General features: G+C 43.4%; 2 protein-coding genes and 2 non-coding genes across 10 annotated transcripts in view; all 4 read right to left on the bottom strand.

Moving 5' to 3' along the window:
* The window catches only part of SUPT16H (SPT16 homolog, facilitates chromatin remodeling subunit), a 30,427-nt gene extending 24,795 nt beyond the window's left edge, over positions 1-5,632 (bottom strand). Inside the window, exon 1 of the mRNA XM_068548130.1 lies at positions 5,440-5,632. Within this exon, the coding sequence (XP_068404231.1) occupies positions 5,440-5,505 (66 nt within the window). The 5' untranslated portion in view covers positions 5,506-5,632. The remainder of the gene's footprint in view (positions 1-5,439) is intronic.
* A 1,139-nt stretch (positions 5,633-6,771) lies between these two features.
* The window catches only part of CHD8 (chromodomain helicase DNA binding protein 8), a 57,218-nt gene continuing 45,695 nt past the window's right edge, over positions 6,772-18,294 (bottom strand). For 6 of the 7 annotated variants that reach the window (XM_068548072.1, XM_068548117.1, XM_068548083.1 and 3 more), the window contains 14 exons: positions 18,169-18,258; positions 17,604-17,707; positions 16,326-16,455; positions 15,305-15,380; positions 14,788-14,842; positions 14,406-14,613; positions 13,780-13,988; positions 12,967-13,686; positions 12,600-12,751; positions 12,021-12,323; positions 11,067-11,180; positions 10,700-10,879; positions 10,186-10,302; positions 6,772-7,749 (listed from right to left, as the gene is read on the bottom strand). In XM_068548072.1, the coding sequence (XP_068404173.1) occupies positions 7,183-7,749; positions 10,186-10,302; positions 10,700-10,879; positions 11,067-11,180; positions 12,021-12,323; positions 12,600-12,751; positions 12,967-13,686; positions 13,780-13,988; positions 14,406-14,613; positions 14,788-14,842; positions 15,305-15,380; positions 16,326-16,455; positions 17,604-17,707; positions 18,169-18,258 (3,025 nt within the window). In that variant the 3' untranslated portion in view covers positions 6,772-7,182. The remainder of the gene's footprint in view (positions 7,750-10,185; positions 10,303-10,699; positions 10,880-11,066; positions 11,181-12,020; positions 12,324-12,599; positions 12,752-12,966; positions 13,687-13,779; positions 13,989-14,405; positions 14,614-14,787; positions 14,843-15,304; positions 15,381-16,325; positions 16,456-17,603; positions 17,708-18,168; positions 18,259-18,294) is intronic. The other variant, XM_068548101.1, reaches the window with a different exon arrangement.
* On the bottom strand, positions 11,375-11,484 carry LOC137752590 (small nucleolar RNA U6-53/MBII-28). Its single transcript, XR_011071205.1, has one exon. It is a non-coding gene; the product is annotated as a small nucleolar RNA U6-53/MBII-28 (small nucleolar RNA).
* On the bottom strand, positions 15,761-15,870 carry LOC137752582 (small nucleolar RNA U6-53/MBII-28). The gene has a single exon (XR_011071203.1). It is a non-coding gene; the product is annotated as a small nucleolar RNA U6-53/MBII-28 (small nucleolar RNA).

Raw genomic sequence — 18,294 nt, 5'->3', positions numbered from 1 at the left:
GGAAGGTTTTTGATTTTTATCTATAAGGAGACCTAGGGTCATTTGACACAATTTTCCGCCTTCTATATTTAGAAAGACAGTATGCTTCAGTGGTAAGGGCTCACTGTGAAGCCAGACTGCCTGGGCTTTAAGCCATGACCCCACCACTTATTGTGACCCAACCTCTCTGTGCTCCAGTCTCCTCCATCTTCACATCTATAAGTGTTGCTGTGAGAATTCAATGAGCTAATGTGTATAAGGTACTTAGAATAGTGCCTAGCCCACACTAACTACTATATGTTTCCCATTATTATTAAAGACTGAAATGTAGAAGAAACAGGCAGAACACTCTTTGACATAAATCATAGCAATACTTTTTCTGGATCTGTCTCCTAAAGTAAAGGAAATAAAAGCAAAAATAAACAAATGAGACCTAAGCTTTTGCACAGCAAACCACCAACAAAATGAAAATAAAACCTTCTAAATGGGAGAAAATATTTACAAATGATATGAATAAAAAATATATATGGGCTTCCCCGGTGGTGCAGTGGTTGGGAATCTGCCTGCCAATGCAGGGGACACGGGTTCGAGCCCTGGTCTGGGAAGATCCCACGTGCCGCGGAGCAACTAGGCCCGTGAACCACAACGACTGAGCCTGCGCGTCTGGAGCCTGTGCTCCGCAACGGGAGGGGCCGCGATGGTGAGAGGCCCGCGCACCGCGATGAAGAGTGACCCCCGCTTGCCACAACTAGAGAAAGCCCTCGCACAGAAATGAAGACCCAACACAGCTAAAATAAATAAATAAATTTATTTAAAAAAAAATATATATATATATCCAAAATATATAAACAGCTCATACAACTCAATATCAAAAAACCAAACAACCCGATTAGAAAATGGGCAGAAGACCTAAATAAACATTTTTCCAAAGACACACAGATGGCCAAAAGGCACATGAAAAGATGCTCAACATCATTAATCATCAGAGAAATGCAAATCAAAGCCACAGTGAGATACCACCTCACATCAGCCAGAATGGCTATCATCAAAAAGAACACAAGTTGGGCTTCCCTGGTGGCGCAGTGGTTGAGAATCTGCCTGCCAATGCAGGGGACACGGGTTCGAGCCCTGGTCTGGGAAGATCCCACATGCCACGGAGCGACTGGGCCCGTGAGCCACAACGACTGAGCCTGCGCGTCTGGAGCCTGTGCTCCGCAACAAGAGAGGCCGCGATGGTGAGAGGCCCGCGCACCGCGGTGAAGAGTGGTCCCCACTTGCCACAATTAGAGAAAGCCCTCGCAGAGAAACGAAGACCCAACACAGTCAGTCAATCAATCAATCAATCAATCAATCAATCAATAAATAAATAAATATTGGAGTAAGCAAGAATAAATGAATCCTAACCTGCCCAGGCATTTACTTCCATCTAGCTTTCCTCTTCACTCAAGAAACCAAAGCATTATTGAAACCTTTCTCTAGCTCACGCCAGAGATAAATGAGCCATAATGAACTGAGAGGGGTAGAGAAGCAAGCCGTTATCTGTTGAAAGTAGTATGGAAATTGCCCATATTTTAAAGAACCTTCCTAAGCCACAAAAGATTACTGCCTAGTCTTAGAGAGCAATCCAGAACAAGAAACTTGTCCACAACAAAAATCAGCAAAGAGCCAGAAATTGCCACTCAAGAGAAACACTGACACTATAGGTTATTAGTTTTCTCCACAGGCACAAACTTCCTTTTTGAGGCTGGAGCCACTCACTCCTCAATCCTGACCAGTAGTGCAGCACCATATGAATGAATGCAATGGATCAGCATTCCTTTTGAAAACAGCTGCTATTCTGATTTTTTATGGAACTCTTTCGGGTTAAAAGGCAGATGACTGAAGTCAAGGTTCAGACACACATGGCAGCATGTCCTAATAGGTAGGTCTCAAATGAGTTATAGGTGTGTATGGATACAGTATTCCCTCAGCTCTCAAAGCAGCTGGGACCCCAGGATGGTGGGTAACCTATCCCCTTGTACCCTATGCAGTACTAATTCTATCACTTGGTTAAAAACAGTCACAATCATGAAAAGGCTGGGAAGCCCTGAATATGGACCCAGTAAGTATAAGAAGACAGAGGAGAAAGCCCCCAGCTGACGCTCATGATCCAATACCATCACCTGGGGTTCTCTAAAGCAGGACAGACAGGTGCTGCAAACCCTTTCTGCTCGGAGCAGTTCTCATTTAAAAAAAATGAGAGGCGAGCTTCCCTGGTGGCGCAGTGGTTAAGAATCCGCCTGCCGATGCAGGGAACAAGGGCTCAAGCCCTGGTCTGGGAAGTTCCCACACGCCGCAGAGCAACTAAGCCCGTGTGCCACAACTACTGAGCCTGTGCTCTAGAGCCCGCGAGCCACAACTACGGAAGCCGGCGTGCCTAAAGCCCATGCACCGCAACAAGAAAAGCCACCACCATGAGAAGCCCGCGCACCGCAACTAAGAGTAGCCCCTGCTCGCCGCAACTAGAGAAAGCACGCACGCAGTAAGGAAGACCCAACACAGCCAAAAATAAATAAATTAATTTTTTTTAAAAAACGAGAGGCAGGACTAGACTAGACTCAAACATCCAGAAAGAGTCATAAATAATAAGTTTTAGTCACTACGGAGGTCTCCTGTTTCATTTCTGGCTGAGCCCATTTTCTTATCCCTAAAATGACACTATTTACTCAGGTATAACGTTTAATGCTTTAGAAATTTCTACTCAAACAGAAATGTGTGATACTGCAACTGTTTGGGGGATGTAAGTTATGAAAATTGTGATTAAGAGATACATCTTAGTTACAATAGCCTCACAAAATGTACCTTAGCCAAACTCAACTTGCATAGATGAGATTAGGAAACACATTAGCTCCTACTCTTATTTAAAAAAAGAAAAAGAAAAAAAAAAGATTGGTGGCCTTTTGGTGCTCTATAACTCTAGGTAGTTGAAGAGCGTTGGAGCTACCACAAGCACCCACACAGTTCTGAGAGGCTAATTCTTAAGGGTATCTGAAACTTAAAAGTTGGTGTGGGGACTCCGCTGGTGGCGCAGTGGTTAAGAACCCGCCTGCCAATGAAGGGGGCACGAGTTCGAGCCCCGGTCTGGGAAGATCCCACATGTCGCGGAGCAACTAAGCCCGTGTGCCACAACTACTGAGCCCGTGCGCCACAACTACTGAAGCCTGTGCGCCTAGAGCCTGCACTCTGCAACTAGAGAAGCCACTGCAATGAGAAGCCCTCGCACCGCAACGAAGAGTAGCCCCCCCTCGCCGCAACTAGAGAACGCCTGCACGCAGCAACAGAAACCCAACACAAATAAATAAATAAATAAATAAAAGTGGGTGTGGAGCCCAAACTAATCTTTTAGTTAATTTTTGTCATAACAGAGATTTCTTTGCAGATGGGAGCTGACAACACATGGCTTGGGATTTATATAGTTAACTTCAAGTTATTCTCATTTCAATGCCAGTTTTCTTATTCAAAAAAAAAAAAAAGTGTAGAAAAACAAATATAGCTTGCACCTGTACATTTCACTATTTTCCTGCTGCAGCTAAGAGGATAAGCAACCAGAACTTATCCCAGAAAACTATGATCTTTGGTTAAGCAGATCAGAATCAAAGTACTGCAACCTGGAACGACAATGCATAAAGAAATTCTACAGGTGGGTTCTAGGCATAGTTATTAAACTTTACAGTTATAAAAAAGCAGAAAGTCTATTCAAATAAGATTTTTCATAATGATACACCACAAATTTTGCTCATGAGTACATTTTTATACTGATTTGGCTTGTAACTTTGTATCACCAAGATCTTATTGAAGTCTAACATGCTCCTTTCAAATGACAGGAGGGCCAAGATAAATTTTAATGATTTTTGAGAAGCAAACAAAAAAATGGGGGCCAATAACTTTCATGGATTTAAAGACTGTCATTTGACATTAAGTTTGCCAGTCTGTCTCCAGGCCTCAAGCTTTTCCTAGTTTCATGCTTTGCATTCACCTATCATGTAGAGGAGCTTTGAGCTCTAAATTAATCTTAGCTTCCATACATGGTCTAGAGAGGATAATTTGATAAACTCTGCATCACTGGGACTAGAAGCAACCACCACAGCAAAGGTGTGTAATTTTGGGGTCTATGGGTGGAAGAGAGGGCTTTTGATTATTACTTGTACAACAGTACTTTAGGAAATATCTGGGCATGTAGAAAGAGTTTTTCTAATACGGATCACATTCAAACTTTAAAATGTGACAGTGAGAGAAACTGTAAAAACATCTGGTAGAAATTAACCAATAAAAAATTTTTAAATAAAATTTATGTTCGGCTTTTGCCTAGCATAGAGTCCTTATTTTTGCTTCTCATAAAATGCAAAGAACCCATTTTATTTTCAATTATCTAATGCATTTATGCTCAAAAGATGAAACATGCACAGGTACCTTTAATATGAATGGTAGGGAAATGACCAATTTTAATAGCTTAGTTTCTAGAAGATCAGTTTGAAAGGCAATTTACAATGCTGAAATCAGAACCGATCATTTTTGTCAGGACGCTTTTCAGATTTGAAAAAGTCTTCATTAGTTTTATCTTCCCTGAATGACAGAGTTCAGAAGCCAGACTTAAGCTAGATAGCTCAGAATGCACCACGGGATGCAATCAAATGTTTGAATTGATAACTTACCAGCATAAAAATAAAATCGTTAACTGGGGACTTTTTCAAGCAGCAAAAATGCCCAATCCCCAGAAGACTGGCAACTGCAACAGCTCTTTTTCTAAACACGTGCCCCGGATACTCAACCAAGGAGGAAAACTAATGAGGTTTTAGGCAACACATCGTTTTTTGTATTAACTAAAGCCTGCAGGTTTTCAGCGTTAGGTTTCTGTGTTGCCCACAGCAGGGCCTAGAACATGAGGCGGTTGCGCGTGAGCAGTATTTCTTTTTTTAACTCCAGCAACAGCCCCGCAAACGATAAACGCCAAGAGCCCGATTCACATTTCTCTTGGACCCTCCATCCATCCTTGACGAAATGGTTGTAATTCTGGCGGGACCTGGGGCGCAACACTGTGGTTCTGGGAGGACAGAGCGAGTGCGTGGGTGTGTGCGAACACTGCAGGAGGGGGCAGCAAGACTTGATCACGGAGTGGGAGGGAAGGACGATGATGCCTCTCCTAGGGCGGGAAGAAACTACGAGAGGTGGTTGTTATGCATGACGGGGGCTGGCACGCGGGGAAGATGGTGGTGGCCACAGGGCAGGGTGATTGCCGGGGGGATTCCCTGTTACTGGGCGGCACTCGGAGCCGCCTGCGGTGAACGATCTTGGAGCAACTAAAGCGGCGCGACACTGAACCCGGGAATTCCCGACGGCAAGGGGAAAAAAGGCGCCGAGAAACGGGGTTATTATGGGATGGCAAAGGGGGCTCCCTAGGGAAAATTACGGGATCTATCTCACCCTCCAATTGCTGTACAGTCTCTTCACTCGCCGGTAATAAGCGTCTTTGTCCAGAGTTACAGCCATAGCCACAGACGCCGCTCCTCCTCGGGTTCCGAGAATCACGCGAGGTCCCGGCTCCGCCACCCTCTCTCGGCCCTGGAATCCCGCACTCTCCCAGTGACCCGGAAGTATCGACCTCAAAGATGCCCTTTCCGCTTCCGGGCCCCAGCGGCGCTTGGGATTCTTTTATTTATTTTTTTTAAATCCTTCCTTCGGAGGTAGGGGGAGGAGAGGATGGAAAAGAGTGGGGAAAGCAACAAACTATGTAACGGAAAAAGAGTCCAGATTTTCGCGGGGTTTTCTCGTCAATTTAGCAACAGCCGCACGAGAGTCGACGTCGTCACGTGACCCCCTGCACCCGCCCTTACTCTCGGCCAGGCCGCGGTTTCCAGGCGCTCGAACTCCTTGCCGAGGCGGCGGCGGCGACCGCCGCTGGGCACTGCGAAGGAGGCGGGAGTCCTGACGTGCCGGCCCCGCCCCACACAAGCTGCCGCGCGCGGGTGCAGTGGCCCCACCCAAAGGAAGGGGAAGCGGAAAGAGCGGGGTCTGGCGTGGGGTAGGAGTGGGAAGACTGCAGCGTAACTCGGTCCGTTCCTCTCCTAGAAAAGGTACGGAAGTAAAAGCCTCTGCTGCTTCAGGGCTGGAAGGATCCTCGGTGCCAGGACGCTGGGTCAGGGGCTCCGGGCGGACAGAGCTCAAACCTGGGAGAGGAGCCCACCCTGCCCGTAAGACTAAACTAGGGCCGGCGCTACGGGGGAAGGGCTTCGCCATAGAAAGGGAAATTAAATGCCCAGGCTTCATTTGAGCGCTAGGGTGATAGGGGAAGGGTCAAAGGAAACAAATGGCTTGAGGGAATTTATAGAATGCACCCCCCGCCAAGTCGTGACCGCGTCCTTCCAGTTAGCCAGTCCCCTTGCCGCGGTTCATGAAGTGACACCATTCTTAACGGCTTCCCCAAAGCACCGTTATTTCAGTTAATTCGAAACAAAATGTACGTGGGTCTTGACGACATTCTTCCTTCTCATCTCTTCTAAGAACTTGGGAGTTTGAATCTGGAACAACAGTTTGCCTGACATTTAGCTTAGATCGTTTCCTTGCCTTTGGTAAGGTGGAGAGCCTAGGCTTATATATAACCCTTTAATGGAGTACGGATGACTTGTCTGCCCTATCCAACGTAACTTCGCGTGAACAGTAATGAACTTTAGGAAAGTGATGTTGAAATTACCCATCGTGAACATCAACTCTTAATATATTGGGTTTGAGCAAACGTAGAACAAGGGAAGAGTGGGAAAGGATTAACTTAAATTTATTAATGCCAAGGGGAAGGAAGGTAACAGTTCCTGACCCTCCAGCTGTATCCACAGTTCGGTCAGGAACAGGCTCTGCCGGAGGCGAGTGCCAGCGCTACATAGTCTGTGGTTAATGGAGGTGTCTAGGGAGGGGGGAGCACATCAGCTGCTCTAGTCTCCTTTCCTTCCCCAGAAGCGAGGAAGTAGTCATGTATTGTTTTAGGAGTTCCCCTGCCCAGCCAATCCTCTCAAATTTGGAAGCAATCAGGTACAAGTTTTCTTTTTCCTTTTCACCTCCTGGAGTCCTGGGTTTCCCCACATCTCCCCTGCCCCTCCCACTTCTCCACAGTCCAAGGGCCAGAGTAAATGAAAATACAGCAGCCACCCAAGCGATGGGGAGCACGATGGGGCTTCAGTCATCACCGTCTTCGCTGGAGTCTGAGTTGGCTGGCATCATAGGATCATCAATGAGTGAGAAGTCCCTTTCTGAGCTGTCGTAGCCCTGAGATAAATCATCGTCATCATCTTCATCCTCATCGTCCTCATCCTCCTCAGGCTGCAGCGGTGGCAACCTCAAGGCAGTACCAGAGGTGGTAGTGGCTGGTGAAGAAGGGTAGCCAGTGGCTCTCAGGCCTGGATGGTGGTGGTGGTGATGGTGGGGGTGGGGGTGGGGGTGGTGGTGAGGAAGCATGGTGCTGGAGTCTACACGCGGGGATGATGCTGCACCACCCATCACAAACGGCATAAAAGGCAAAGACGCAGAAGTGGCACTGCTGTGACCCAGAGATGACACAGGCTGCAGGCCACTACTGCTGTGTTGGAAGGTGTTATGCAGAGACAGGGACCCAGTGCCTCCACCCTGCATCAGGGCCATCATCTTAGAAAGGTCTGGTCGCATCCTGCGGGCCCGCTTCTTGCTGCTGTCCGGTGCAACAGGCCCTGGCAAAACCCGGTTGAACACTGTTTCAGCATGATGACCCTGGGAGGCAGGAACAGAACATAGTAAAAAGAAAGGAAGAAAAAAAACCCGAAAGTCAACGGAGTCCTAGCGCACAAATGCTTTTTCACGGAATCTGTCTTTAGCAGGGGCAAAACTAGTCAGATGAGGCTTGATGGTGATGGGGAAGAGGAAAAGCAGGAGGTAGCTGGTTGAAGCATTATAATGCTGAAGCCAAGGGCAAGGATTTGACACTGACACTCATGTGAACCAGAGCTTTGATTTTCTTCCATGACTGCACTGTACCTTTACTCCAGCCAACCATTTCAAAAGTACTCACCTTTGTAAATAAGCGGCCTGAGTACGACAGTGAATGAATCAGTACTTGCACAGTACGCTTTACTGATGGCAGGCTGTTCACATGATCTTACCATGTGAGGTACAGCACGACAATATTGACATTTGCAATACTATCCTTCATTATTGCGTCAGAGTGGGGTCAACTCAAGATAGACCAGATTAAGATTCTGGATGTCTGGAACACCAAAAAAGATTATGGGATAGCTCCTTACCAAATTTACTAAAGTACGTTTTATTCCACATTGATAAAAAAACTTAACATATCTGCTGAATTTTAAATTGCTTCATCTAGATGGTCTCACTATAAATTTTGTTTAAGTTCTCTGAAGCTGGAACTTATTACTTTGCTAGACCCAAGTACAGTACTGGGTAAACTGGCAATAAACGCAGACAATTAGTACCTGTGTCTCTGGACTTGCCCAATCTAAGCCTGACCTTTCTGACCTGGAGAAAACAAACATCTCAAAACTCTATTTGTTTAGGCTTTAAAATGTCACTATAACAGCACCAAATCACTGTAGGGTCCGGTAATAATATAGTGCTAGATACGCCATCAATTCTGCAGTAAGAATTCTGTACTAATCACATTATAATTTTCTGTGATTTCCTATGATCTTTTTTCTTAGAGTTATCAACTGACTATAAAGAAGTGCAGGGAGGGAGATGCAAGAGGGAAGAGATATGGGAACATATGTATATGTGTAACTGATTCACTTTGTTATAAAACAGAAAGTAACACACCACTGTAAAGCAATTATACTCCAATAAAGATGTTTAAAAAAAAAAAAAAAATAGAAGTGCAAAAGTACTTGAGGTAAAAATAGGTAATCCTGGAGGAAAAGCCTTCCTTACAGGCTGCTCTATAATGTTAAATTCAAGACAGAGAAGGTATCAGCCTCCTCGCCATCAGCCTCCCATATCAACCATTCTGCGTATTACACCCTTGGTTCCATGGAGGCTAAGAGGGAAAATTAAAACACTCTTCCATGGTAACAATATTTATATGAAACCACTTTCACCAATATAAAAATAATAAATAAGCCTTATAAATTCACCTCACAAATAAATATATATTATGTGCACAATAATGTTCTTCTCAGAATTTGTTAAATGCAAAAGACAGATATTTTTCATTTGGAAATTAATTTTGTTAAAAGATAAAACCATGTGGTTTTATGTATATATCACATACATATAAAGATGTATACAAAAGATCAAATGGGAATGATTAGATAAAGTGAGTAGACAAAGTGCTAGTCCATTTTAAATGCTTACCAAACCAAACCATGATTTATATATGTTTATGTTTAAACAATATGACTATTGTCCAAAGTAAGGCAAACAGAGCCAAGAGAAACTTTTGCAGTTATATTTTGATGGAAAGGATTATGGGTTCTTAATCCACCAAATCTATAACCATGATAAAAGTATAAGTACATCTGAAAATAATGGAATTAACTCATGACCAAAATTGTTATTATAAACTAGAAAACATGATTTCCTGTCTTTTTCCATTACTGGCATATTATTAGTGGTTCTCAACCTCTTGTACGTTGGGAAACCCCATGACTGTTTTCTTTAGTAGGTCCCAAATCACTTCTTTTTTTTTCTGGCTGCATTGCATGGCTTGCAGGTTCCCCAACCAGGGATTGAACCCGGGCCCTCAGCAGTGAAAGCGCAGAGTCCTAACCACTGCACCGCCAGGGAATTCCCCAAATCACTTCTAAAATATATAGAATCATAAAACTTTTAAGAGATTATCTACTCCAAAACCCTCAACTTTTCAGGATATGCAAATTGAAAAAGTTAAAAGGATCTGCCTAAAATCCCCTAGTCAGTAGAACAGCAGGATAAGGCCTTGAATTTTCTAACACATCTTACTAATTCTTACATTTTAATATGCTTAAAGTGCTAAAGTTAGCTTTTAGAATTTTATGCTCTCCTAGAGATGACGACGCCACAGGACTGTAAAAATACCAATAAAAATACTACGGTTTCTTTCTTTGTGAACCGAAGATAAATTTTCTCAAACATACGCTGGAAAAAAGTAACATTAAATAATTTCTCTAGTCATATCTAGTGTGGGAACAGAGGGGTAATACCTCAAGTCTCACTCACCCTTTTTCCATTCCTAGAGTTAGCTGTCTGTACTGGTTCCATTCCCAAACAGTTCAATTCTGCCTTATTATTTTTTTTACATCTCTGCCACTTCTGTTTTCTGCGATCCTCCATATACTGCAATAGAAAAGCTGCAGTTATCCTAAAGGAATAAAAAAATCTTCTCTGGAATAATCATTAAGGTACTAGTGTCTACTTTGACCATAAATGCTTATTGTGTGGATAAATTAAGGATTAGTCCTACTGGAAAACTGCCATGAAGCAGACTTCTCCAAAAAAATTAGGTCATTATGTAATAGTTCAATGGTAAATATTTACCTAGCATTTAGTTTAACAAGTACTGTAACATTATTTTGATCCTCACAACTCTGTGAAGTAGGAAGACTAAGTATAATTACTCTTATTTTGCCGATGGAGAAACAATGACATAATATATGGCATGCTTCCTCCCTCTCACACAGCTTAAATACCAAGGGAATGACTTTAAATCTTGCTGCATGGAACTGCCACTCACCGCTAGAAATCGGGGATCGACAGCGAACTCTGGATGACCCTGTAACCACATCTCCAGTTCAGCCCGGCGAGGGGCATCCTCACCCACCAGCAAAGTCCCATCCACCTTATTGATGACAGGGATCCGGGTCTCCAGGTCCACATCAAGGTGATTAGGCTCTTCCATGCACTCCACCTCCAGCTGCAAACCCAGAATCCACCCCCATGAGCACATACTCTTCTTTTGGGTAGGGAGGGAGGGGGAGCAGAGCCAATGGTAGGCATAAAATAATATCTTCTACTCCCTCAATCCCAACTGCCTTCATCAATTACTGGGAACCAAAATATTTTATCTAATCATCATATTAAAGACTTTCTCTATCACTTACCTCAACTAGCTTCTTTCTGTTCCCTTTCTTCTTATGAAAAAGAGGATGTCCATCTCCCATTACTCCATTAGCCATCAACTTGTGCTTCTGGAATGTTAACTTCAATCCTTCCTCCTAGGAAGACAACCCACCCACCCAAGACATCATATGGCATGTTTTTAAAATAAAAACCAAGTTTAGGGGGACTTAGGGTAAGGGTCATCCTCTGGTTCAATGCTGGTGAGAAGAAAGGCCATTGACTAATGGGTAGAAATTAGAAATACAAGAAGACATATATTTTTTCCTTAGATTTCATTTCTTGACCTAGTGCCCCTCAGGTAGATTTAAGAGAAGTAGAATTTATCTCAACAACACCCAATGCAGGGAAAAGATCCCCTACCTGGTGTCTCAGTATTAGCATGGCAACTCATCACAGGGGCAAAATCCTGATATTTCTGTCACATACTAATTTCAAAAAATTTTCTTATTGAGTGCTTAATGACCAGCTGCTAGGGTTCATTAGGGAAGAGCATCAGGAAAAATAAAATTTTCCATCCATAAAACAATACTGGTTTAATTTCAGTAGGAATGATTCCTTTTTATTTTTAACTTAATAAGGCCCATAATACTTGGGCATCACTTTAATAGCTTTTCCACAGTTTGATTTCAATTTTTAAAAACTAGGTTTCTAGGCTCCAGAAATGAGCCACTCAAAAGAACCCTTGTGTCAATTAAATTTCTTTTAAAGATACGGTTTCTTTTAATCTAGTCCTCAGGAGATACAAGTCAAGATAAGATCCCTTCCTTTAGTGCAGTGACTTTTCCTAAATGGATCTTTGTGAGCGCTAACTTTTTTCTTCTCCTCTCATTTTTAAAGTCAGTGGACCAAAAGAGCTTAGTATTATGTTCGGACAGCTAGTCAGCAAGAATTACAGACTCCTTCCTCACTTCCCAATGCCTAGATGCTCAGCTTACATCTTTGATCTGAACTGTAAACTCCTTCTCATCCATGCCTCGGCGAAGTCTGGTGAACTGAGCTGCCGCTGTGGTAACTGCGGACACTTCCTCCTCTGCCATGGAAGCTGCGCTGCTACTTCGTGGTGTGGGGACCGGAGAGTCACCATATTCTCCTGGAGTCAATGAGGGACTGTCTAGCAAGTGGTTGCCTGGCCCCAAAATTCCTCCTGTTACCATTTCTTGGCTCCGGCGGCTAGAAGGCCACTTCCCTGAGAGTACGGCCTGGCAGACGAGGTCAATACGGTTTATCAGGACACGATCCTGAGTGGGGAAAAAGAAATCAATTAGGGCCTGAGCACTAGCTATGTGATCCTGTGACAAAAAATAGTTCCATCATTATCAGGATAATTAAAATCATAAGTCAGACTGGAGGGAGGTAAGAGTATCAGATCTCAAAGTCAACTGGGAAGAATTTCACGAAAAAAACACATAGCACTAACACAATCAAAGAAACCCAGAACCATCTATTATTCCTTGTTCTCTGTATATGTCACACTGTATTTTTAGACTCGACATGTCCAGGAATGAGGCTGTTACCTTGGGCCACTCAGAAGCTCTTTGTCTTTCTTGTAGCAGCAGCAGCTCAGGGGTCATTTGTTCTCCATCTTCATTTGCGAACCCATCTTGGGACATAGGGAGGGACAGGAGACTTTCTTCATCATAGAGCTTTGAGCGGGACCGGTCAGCAGCTAGAGAGCATACAGAATGTGTGAGCAAAGGTGGAAGAATAAAGTTATATAGGAATGTATTACATGGGCTTTAAATGAAGGCCCTAAGAATAACAGATCTCCTTCGATATTCTATCAAATCAAAATCTGAATCTCAGAGGATGCATTTAGAAAAGAAGGGAAAGAGCAGGGGGGGGAACAGGGAAGAGGGCCAACAGCCTGTCACATGCACTCACTTAGCTTCTCTTCCTTCTCGTCCTCACTCTCATCAGTGCTGGAGCTGGAGCTGGATGAGGATGAGGAAGAAGAGGATGATGGTGACAGCTTGCTCAAGTCCAGCTCAGAGTCTGAATCATCCTCATCCTCCAGTTTGACTGGTGGAACACTCCGGGAAACCAGAGGGGTAGTATCAGAGGGGGCTACTCGCATCTCATAGTCTTGTGGGGTTGGTCGGCTCCTGGCCACCACCTCATGCTCTAGCTTTAAAGTCAGACCCTCCAGACTGGGGACCTGGGCAGCTGTCTCCTCAGGTGGCTTTTCAACAGGAGCATCTGGGCGCAGGGGCAGTGGTGAGGCAGTGCGCGAGGTATACTGCTGGTGTAGCAGTGGAGTAGAGCAGCGTGATAGGGATGGAGCTGGTGCTCCTGCCTGATGGTTCTGCATATAATTCATACGGGCAGCCAGAAAAGAGAAGTCTGGGTCCTGCATGATGTTGCAGTCTGTTTGGCTCACCCCATGGCGGGCTGCCCCTCGCAGAAGCTCCCCATCATGCCGAACGGGCTCCCACCATTTGGGCAATTCAGGACCTGGAGGCTGACATAATGCCAGCCGATCTTCCAAAAGAGGGTGGCATAAAACTTGTTCCCGTAAGCGCCGAAGCAATTCAATACGGTAGAGAGTCCGTGAGGCCCTTTCCTCAGTGATGGGCTCAATGAACAGATTAGGGTCTGGGGGTTCTGCAAGAGATAAGGGTGGAAGAAGAAATGAACCAAGAGTTGGTTCTGTCACAATCCATCCCCACTCACCCAAGACGCTTCAGTCTTGCTTACCGTCTCCAGCTGCTGGGGGAAGGCGGCACACTTGGCGGCACATGGCCACAAAGCCATGGAAATACTTGGTAAGGCTTTCATCTGTTTTTTTGTCCAGTCGGGCAAAAGTGCGGAATCTATCCCAATGGAACTGCATGGTATCGGGGTCATACTCCACACCAAAGGTAGAAACTACTCGATAGAAATCAGTTTGTTCACGCCTTGTCCATCTACAAAGGGAAGAGGAATCAGGCAACAGTGATCAGAACACAGGGAATGGTTACTTCTTAGTATGGCTTAGAATATCTGAACGCACAAAAAATGAAAGTTGGGGCAAAAAAAAAAAAAGCCCCAGAAGACAGCAGAAGAGGTAGGAAGAGGTACTCTATAACATGTAAGAATTTAAGAATTAGCAAGCTACGGGGGAAAATGATGCAAACAAACAACTCAATGAGGATGCCTACATATGAGATCTTCCTGGGAGTTATGATTTAAGTGTGGTTTTATGTCGTAGAGGTGTAACAAAGACAAAAAAGATGGTCCCTCTTAGGGAATTCCAAATAATCCTTCCTAAGATGCTTTTCAATATAGGGCCCATAGCTGAAGACAAGCTTACAGCTCAGTTCAAATTCCCAGCCATATTTTACCGTTGCTGTTTCTCCCGCCGTGCAATTTCTTTTAGCTTGAAGGCTGCCTCACAACGCCGCCTTCTCCGATCCCCACGTTCTGCAGCCTCTATCTTCATCTGTTCTCTCTTGTAGCTGCGCTGATAAGCCGTTACTAGGCGCCGAAGCCTAGCTGTCAAAGCAGAGCCTGGAGGCCAGAATAGATGGCCTGGCTGTTGGGTCACCTGGGCTGTGGGCAGCAAAGTAGAATAAACAGGAAGTACAGGAAAGGTAGTAGAGATAACTGGTATTTCAACCCACCCAAAGGCAAAGCTCTCTGGTATCCCAGGAAAGGACAGAATTCAGTCAGTCCCCCGACCCCACCACCCCACACAAAATTGTATTAGTTGACTTAGAAGTTTACCTTCATCTCCATCTATAACTGAGATCTCCTCATCCATCATCATCAAGGGATCACCCTAGAGAAGGAGATCCACCCCGCAGGATGGAGAAGGGAGGAAAAGGGGGTAAAATTGGCACTCTGAAATCACTTTCTCATGTGTGTCCTTCTATGGCACCAAGGTAACCAGAAAATTTTCTAATGAAAGGAACCCTCACAGAAAATTGGAAGCAACCAACTAAAAGAATATGAAAATAAAACCTGAAAAGTCAGTTCTTATCAAAGGCTTGAAGACAGTGGGACTCAGGAATTAAGTAGTCAAATAATATACGTCATTGTCCAGCTTGGGTTCCACCTCCTCCACAAAGCCATACCTGATCTCCCCCAGCTGGTGTTAAAATCCTTTCCATTAATACTTTATATTCTCAAATGGTACTTTCCATTTTGTATTATAAATTAATCAATATACTTCATGATTCAGGGAATAGGAGAATACTATTTAGTAATAGAGAAAAGCTGGACTCAAATGAGAATTCCTCACCTCATCATCTTGGTCCTTTGGGGGACCCTGGAGTGGTTTATATTCAGGATCTTCACAATCTTTATCAAAGTCAACCCTAAAATCATCCAGAGGCATGAGAAAATGACAAAGTTCAGTTCTAAATTGTTTGACTTTAAAAGAAGCACTTTGACCAGCACATTTCCTTTCTCTTACTAGCTCTTTTTATTGTTTAACCCATTTTCCCCCTCCTTCCCAACTAGTATTTACTTTTATTACTTCATTTGAATGGTCTATGCTTGCTTGTTTATTTTTACTATTGATACTTTGCTCTGTTGAGCAGAAGGATGATACAATAAATGATTTGCAATAAATAAACAATCCAATTTCCTTTGAGGGTCCTATACTAGGCAAACTGAGGTTGTGATCATCAAAGAGAAATCTCTCAATCACAAAGGACTGGGAGGGTATTCATGAACTAAGCCAACTATTTCACATGCCCCTCAGGTCTCCACGTGAGAAGTTTTGTTAAACTCATTGGCACCCAAAGCAGGGCAACAATGCCCTACCTGGTGGCTCAGTATTAGCATGGCAACTCATCATCGAGGCATGTATCCAGGCAGAGTAAACACCTTTATGTGTCAGCCGCCACTGGGAGATAAACCAGGGCTAAAATTTCCTGAGGCTCTATCATATAAGTGGCATGGGATTGCTACATGACTACTATCTTTCAAGAGAACCAGTTATCCTCTCAGCTACTACGGCTGTACAGAAAAGCACTGCAAAGAAAACTGAACAGAACGTCAAATAAGCCATTTGAGAATAACATTAATTTTCACCCTTAGTTGCATCATACTGCAATGTATGGTTTTAGGCCAGTTTATGGAGACCTTTCTGCTGTTCTCACTGTTTGTTAAGAATTTATCGTTCATGAGTATAACCACCATTAAGAATCCGAATGGGTTCAGTCAAGGCTAGAGTTATGTTATCTCTTAGTACAAGCAACAGATACCCTTCATAGGGTGGACACCGAGCTTTAAGAGAACTAAACACTAATGCTTACCCTTCCACTATGTCAGAAAAATTATCCAACACTCGATGTTCGGCTGCAATGGCTTTGTCATCTGGTCGGCCAGCCTTTTCCAGGAAGCACAAGGCTGGGTCTGCCCTCATAGTATTATATTTTTCATAGCCTAGAAGAGAAAGAGCCATAATTTGAAGAAAATCAGAGATTCATTTTGCCTTTATGTAAGTGAGCTTCATATGCTGCTGGAATAACAATGTGGGCTACTTTGGTATCATAATGCAAAATATAGTGAAAATTTTAACTTGGATAGCTGTTGGGTTATAGTACGATATTTAACATTTCTACAGCAATTTAGAGTCACAAAGAGTTTTATCACTAGTTACTGAAAACAGGAATTTAATCCGTGTTTACAGAGAATGGTGATAGATTTACTTAACCATTTAATGGGTAATATTTTATCATCATTCTTAGTATCAATACATAAGTGAGGAAATTTTAAAAGTTTAAATGATTTAGAACTAGGTCACACATTTTCAAATCAAGGATAAGAGATCTGCACCTGCAAACAAACAGGCACTCTGAATGTTTGATGAATGATGAACACACTTCAGGATGTTTGGACTCTTCTAAAGCCTCTGTGTCTTACAAGTAAATCTAAGACTACAAATGCTCACAGTTTTTCCTATCCAATTACACATGTCAAAAACGTGAATTAAGTGCCACTACTTTTATTTTATAGAAGTAAACGTGAAAGTATATTAAAAAAGAAATGATATTCCAATTCACTAAGTCACTAGGCTGGAAGTTAGCACTTACTGCTTTTAATGCCTGGAATTTGTTATTAGGCAAGACTGAAAAGGGAGTTTTCTCCCTTTTTATACTCTATTTTTGTTTCACTCAAGCATGGTTGTTCACATCTACGTGAGAGTGACCACTGAATATTTAGACAAATAAGATGTTATACAAGAAGAACACTTTCAGCAAGCCACAGGAAAGTCATACAAATTAAACATGGTTATTATTAACAAGAGCGGACACGCATTATTTCCCCGGATTGTGGAAGCTTAACTTAGATACCACTACATACAGATTGGTAACAGTGATTAGAGAACAAATGGGAGACTCCCTACCTTGGGATTTAACTATCCATCTGGTGGTTCTTAAACATGTATTCATAGGAACTAATGGCTCTGGATATTTAAGGACTAGTTTCCCATTCAAACATAATTATTGGTCATGAGCATTTTGCTAAATATCCCATCTGTGGACATAAATCTACCATGGGAAAAGCACAGACTAAGAGCAGATACCTACCATGCTTAAAGACTCCAATGAGCAGGGACTTATCAGCCTCACTGTCCCACCATGTTGTTGGAACCTCCAGCTGATCCACTACTGGGAACCATATGTCAATCTCACTAAAGGTATAAGAGGCAGAGTCAGCACAGCAATGCAGGAAATTAAAGCAGACAATCCTTGGGAAGATTATTACAGGTATCTTCTTTTATCTGTTAATTTAAATGGTCATACATCTGCCTATTTCCTTCCACTGGTATCCAAGAACAGCTGTCCCTCAGTATCCACAGAGGATTGGTTCCAGGGGTCCCCCCAGATACCAAAATCCATGGATGTTCAAGCCCCTTATATAAAAGGGTGTCATACAATGAATACAGTTGGCCCTTCATATCTATGGATCCAACTAACCGTGGATCAAAAGGATGCAAAACCCACGGATACAAAAGGCTGGCTGTACAGGACTGAAGACCTGATATACAGATCTTAATTATCAGGTATCCCAAAGATAGTTTAGAATGAAATAAGTACACCAATCTTTTCTGGAATAAGGCACGGCATAAATAAAAACATAGCATAACTTTACCTGGCAATAGCACCGCCTAACACCTTCTCTGCCTGGTCTCCAATAACCTCCTGTCTCAGATAGTATAGCATTCGTACCCGCAACAGGACCCTAGAAGGGACAGAGAAAGAACTGGCTCAATAGTAG

This window comes from Eschrichtius robustus, chromosome 1 (assembly GCF_028021215.1).
Source record: "Eschrichtius robustus isolate mEscRob2 chromosome 1, mEscRob2.pri, whole genome shotgun sequence".
NCBI classification, from domain to species: domain Eukaryota; kingdom Metazoa; phylum Chordata; class Mammalia; order Artiodactyla; family Eschrichtiidae; genus Eschrichtius; species Eschrichtius robustus.
This window is presented reverse-complemented; position numbering and strand designations above follow the sequence as displayed.